Raw genomic sequence first — 4,940 nt, forward strand, 5'->3', positions numbered from 1 at the left:
ACTCCAGCAACCTGGGTAATGGGTCTACGACCCGCCAGAGGCGGACAAAAGTGAAAGAGAAGGAGGGCACGTGCCCCTCCTTAAATTTTAAAGTGAAAAGTCTAAAATACCCCTAAATTAAAATTAAAATTTACTCCTATTTTATTTTTTACTTTTTCTTCTCCACCTGTTACCAGATCTGGCATCTCCATTAAACGAAATTCTGGTACAGCAGAAGCCAGAAGCAGTCCTCATCGGAGACAAAGAGGAGAGAGCTGTATAAGATTTTCTCCTCCACCCTTCATTTTTGTTCTCTTTTTGTATTTTCATTCCTATCATGTAAGTGTAATGGGTTAGATCTTATTTTATTTGACTTTTTTTTTGTGATTCTTATCAGATTTGATTCTTTCAGTTTCGTCCGCCTCTGCACCCAGACCCAGGTATTGTTACTCTTTACCTTCAATCTCCAATTATTGAGTGTTGTCGGTTTATTTATTTGTTTATTGATTTATTATAGGGAAAAATGTTTCTGCAGTTAATGCAGATAAGTTATCTGCATTTATTCTCAAAACGACGTCGTTTTGGTATTAAAATCTCAAAAAATTATAAATATAAAGACTATTATAACCCTGACATAAATTAAAATTACAAAAACACTATGATTTCCGCCCCAAAACGACGTCATATTGACTTACTGCAGATAACTTATCTGCAGTAACTGCAGAAAAAATAAACCCTTTATTATAATACTTTACTATAATACTTTACTAGATTTACTATAATTTAGAATCTGTAACTATAGGTTCTGTCGTTCTGGATAGTGGAATTCATATAGGATATCACAATATAAATGAAGCCAAAGCAGAGGCACATGCGTGATTGTAGGGTCATGATTCTAGGGAGATTCTTTAAATTAAGAAAGGGGAGGGTGATTCTAGGGTCTCCTTTAAATTAAGAAAGGCAAGTAGGAAGAGGGCTATTTCTAGCTTTTGTGAACATTATAAAAAGCTAAGTTTATTTAGTTGTTAAATAAACGGTCTTGGGATCACCAAGCGGAATAATAATGATATTAATTTTTAGGGGAATTCTAATCCATGAGATGAGAGGAATCCAATAAGCTAGGAAAGTGTTTTTTTATACAAAATCTGAAAAAACGTATATTCTCTTTAATGGGTTAATATTTCGGGTTCAAGCAAACATCTGTAGTGTCAAAATTGTCGTTTATGTGTATAGCACAAATAAGTTCTTTATTTTTAATCAGGCATTCAAGTGCTACATTATTTGGTAGAAAATATAGGTTTCTTTATGCATATTGAGTGTCGGTTTCTTTTTTTTATTGATTTATTTTTGTTATTTGTCATTTTTTAGGATGGAAAGATATGTAGGTTCTTTTTTTACAAAGTCAAGTAGTGGTAGTACTAAACGTGCTCGATCCGAATCTGCATCTGTTGATTTATTTCAAGATAAACAAAATGAGTCTGCTACTCCCTCGAGTCAGAACAAACCAACAGTAGAAGGTCAACCGGATTTGTATGTTCCTGATCCGGGTAAAAGACTTCCTATTATGAGATTTGCGAAGAGTGCTCAAGAAAGGGAAATGATTTGAGGAATTTATCTAATGAATGGTCCTTGTCAACCAAAACTGGACAACTTTCCTCAATCCTTAATTGGGGGTAAAATGCGTAGATTTAATCCTCAATGGTACAATGAGTTTGGCACTTGGTTGGAGTATAGTGAATCAAAAGATGCTGTATTTTGCTTGCATTGTTATCTATTTAAATGTGAGCATGGTGATGGAAGGGGTGGTCATGATTCATTTGCAGGAGAAGGATTTAGCAATTGGAAGGAAAAACAACGGCTTTTTAAACATATTGGGAAAGTTAGAAGCATTCATAAGTTGTGCTTCAGTGCTGCCAAAGATTTGATGAATCAAAATCAACATATTGACATTGTTGTGTCTGGCATTTCTGACAAAGCCAAACAGGATTATCGTATTCGTCTGAATGGTTCTATTCGATGTATTCGATATCTCATACGACAAGGTTTGGCTTTCCGGGGACATAATGAGACAGATGCTTCAATGAATCAGGGAAATTTTGTGGAGCTTGTAAAATTCATTTGTGAAAGCAATGAGGAGGTAAATAATGTATCTTTGAATAATGCCCCAGATAATCTCAAAATGATAGCTCCCTCAATTCAGAAAGATATTACTAGTGTTGCTGCTAGTTTAGTTACCAGAGCTATTATTTCAGATATTGGGGATAATTTCTTCTCTATACTAGTTGATGAAGCTCGTGATGTATCAATTAAAGAAAAGATGGCCATTGTTTTAAGATATGTGAACTGCAATGGTGACATTATTGAGCGTTTTCTTGGTCTTGTTCATGTTTCAGATACTACAGCTAGTTCACTTAAAGAAACGATTGAGATAATTTTTACCAAAAATGGCTTGAGCTTGACAAAGATTCGTGGTCAAGGTTATGATGGCGCAAGCAATATGAGTGGTCAATTCAGTGGTCTGAAAAGCTTGATTTTAGTTGAAAATAATTCTGCTTACTATGTTCACTGCTTTGCACATCAACTTCAGTTAGCTCTAGTAGCTTGTGCTAAAAAGGTTTACGCTTTGACTGATTTCTTTAATTTTATACTGTTGTTGTGTAATGCAGTTGGTGCTTCTTGCAAAAGAGCAGATATTTTGAGAGAAAAGCAATTTGATGAGCTAGTAAAAAGTATTGCAAGCGATGATGTTCAATCAGGGAGAGGCTTGAATCAAGAAATGAGTTTGTCACGACCAGGGGACACACGTTGGAGCTCACATTACCGATCATTGGTAAGTCTGTGTACATTGTTTGATCCTGTGCTTGATGTGCTAGAAATTATAAAAGATGATACAACTCTTATGCATGCAAAAAGGTCTGAAGCCTCTGGCCTTATGATGCGTATGCAAACTTTTGAATTTGTATTACTTTTGAACCTGATGATCAAGGTCTTGGCAATAACGAATGAGTTGTCACAAGCACTTCAAAGAAAAGATCAAGATATTGTAAATGCTATGACTCTTGTAAAAGTTTCAAAGGTGTTATTACAGAAGATGAGGGATAATGGATGGGATAATCTATTTAAGAAGACTTCTGATTTTTGTATAAAACATGATTAAGATATCTCTGATATGGAAAGTGTACTTGCATTACAAGGGAGAACAAAACGTAGAGGACCAGTTACTCATCTGCATCACTTTAAGGTTGACATATTTTATGCAGTGATAGATACTCAACTTCAAGAGTTGAATGATCGTTTTAGTGAAGTTAGTTCAAATTTGCTGGAATGCATGGCATGTTTAAATCCGTGCAACTCTTTCTTGGCATTTGACAAAAATAAGTTGTGTGAGTTTGCTGGCTGTTATCCTTCGGATTTTGATTTGAATGATTTTGTCATGCTTGAATATCAGCTCGACACGTATATTTTTGAAATGCAAAGTGATCCTGATTTTTTGAATTTACAAGGAATAGCTGATCTTGCCAAGAGGATGGTTGAAAAGAAAAAACATATTGTGTATCCTTTGGTTTATTTACTTGTAAAGTTGCATTGACTTTGCCCGTAGCAACTGCATATGTGGAAAGAGCATTTTCAGCTATGAAATACATCAAGACTGCACTTCGTAATCGGATTGGAGATGAATGGTTGAATGATTGTTTAGTGCCATATATTGAAAAAGATGTATTTGATAGCATTGGTAATGAGGCAATTATGAAGGAATTCCAAAAAATAAGGTCTAGAAGAATGACATTGTAATTATTTTTATTGTAATATACATTTATTATTAAAATATATGTACTTGAACTTGAGTGCCCCCCTTCTTCAAATTCCTGGACGACCCGCAATCTCTTGAATGCCACTCTCTCACTCCCATCCACTGCCTGCGAGATTATCGCTCATGGCCACTTTGCACCTCATTAACCATCACTAGAGACTTAATATAGGTCATGACAGTATAATGTAGGGGACTATGATCTGAATAGAACATAACTATTCACAGAGTATTCACTATCTCCGGGTGTTCACACACACCTCTGGTTATTGTTCATCGGACTGCTAGCTTGAGATGTGTACTTTTCATTACAAATTCTCTACCTTCATTTCGTAAATATAGGATCTATTTGATTGTGTTGTGATTTTTTTGTTCTTAAAATTGTTTTGATGGAAACATATGTTTCTTGTATTTTTTTTTTGTTTTGAAAATTAAAAGTCAAAACACAAAACAAAAATAATTCAAACATATTCTCTAAATTTGATTAAAAAAAATAGTTACAATTTTTTTTTTTACAAAACAGTCTTATCAAACGGATTGTTTTATTCTGAAAACCAAGAAATTAATTCTAGAAACAGAACAGTATTCAAATAGTGCCATAATTAATAATTTTCCAGCTAGACATCCTTGTTCACTTTCGAACATAAACAAATCAAAACATATACTTATTTAATTACCAAGAAAAACGAGAGCAAACAAAATTATATATTCCTTCCTTAACATGTAATGTGATGCATAGTTATATTAGTTTTTTAACTTTACATTTCGAAACTTGATTCTTACGAATAAATTTTTTATAATAAATATATGTACTAAAAATTAAGTTGATAGCATTTAAATTACATTTTTCTAATTAATTTTGAAAATAAAAAAAATTATGGTTAATTATTTTCGATTCGTAGTGTCTTAAAAGCATAAAATAATAATCTTAATTAAAAAATTGGGGAATATGTTTATCCTTTAATAATAAACAAAAAAATCATACAGAGACATAATTTGATGGGCATCACTATAAAAAAGAGGGGGGGGGGGGGGGGGGGGGGGGGAATCTAGCACAATTATTCATGGATATGTTGGAATGCTATTGAAGCTCTGAGTTTTCGGTGCATTTTTTATTTATAATATGACATGTTTTATTTTTTGTCAAATCACT

General features: G+C 33.4%; 1 protein-coding gene across 1 annotated transcript; it reads left to right on the forward strand.

Annotated features, from left to right (window-relative positions):
* Window positions 1-1,657: 1,657 nt before the first annotated feature.
* LOC133287935 (uncharacterized) lies at window positions 1,658-3,136 on the forward strand. Its single transcript, XM_061485638.1, has one exon. The coding sequence runs from the start codon at window positions 1,658-1,660 to the stop codon at window positions 3,134-3,136; it is 1,479 nt and encodes a 492-aa protein (XP_061341622.1).
* Window positions 3,137-4,940: the final 1,804 nt, after the last annotated feature.

Source organism: Gastrolobium bilobum, unplaced genomic scaffold (genome assembly GCF_033153095.1).
Source record: "Gastrolobium bilobum isolate Gb01-03AN ecotype WA unplaced genomic scaffold, APGP_CSIRO_Gbil_v1 utg2810, whole genome shotgun sequence".
Lineage (NCBI taxonomy): Eukaryota > Viridiplantae > Streptophyta > Magnoliopsida > Fabales > Fabaceae > Gastrolobium > Gastrolobium bilobum.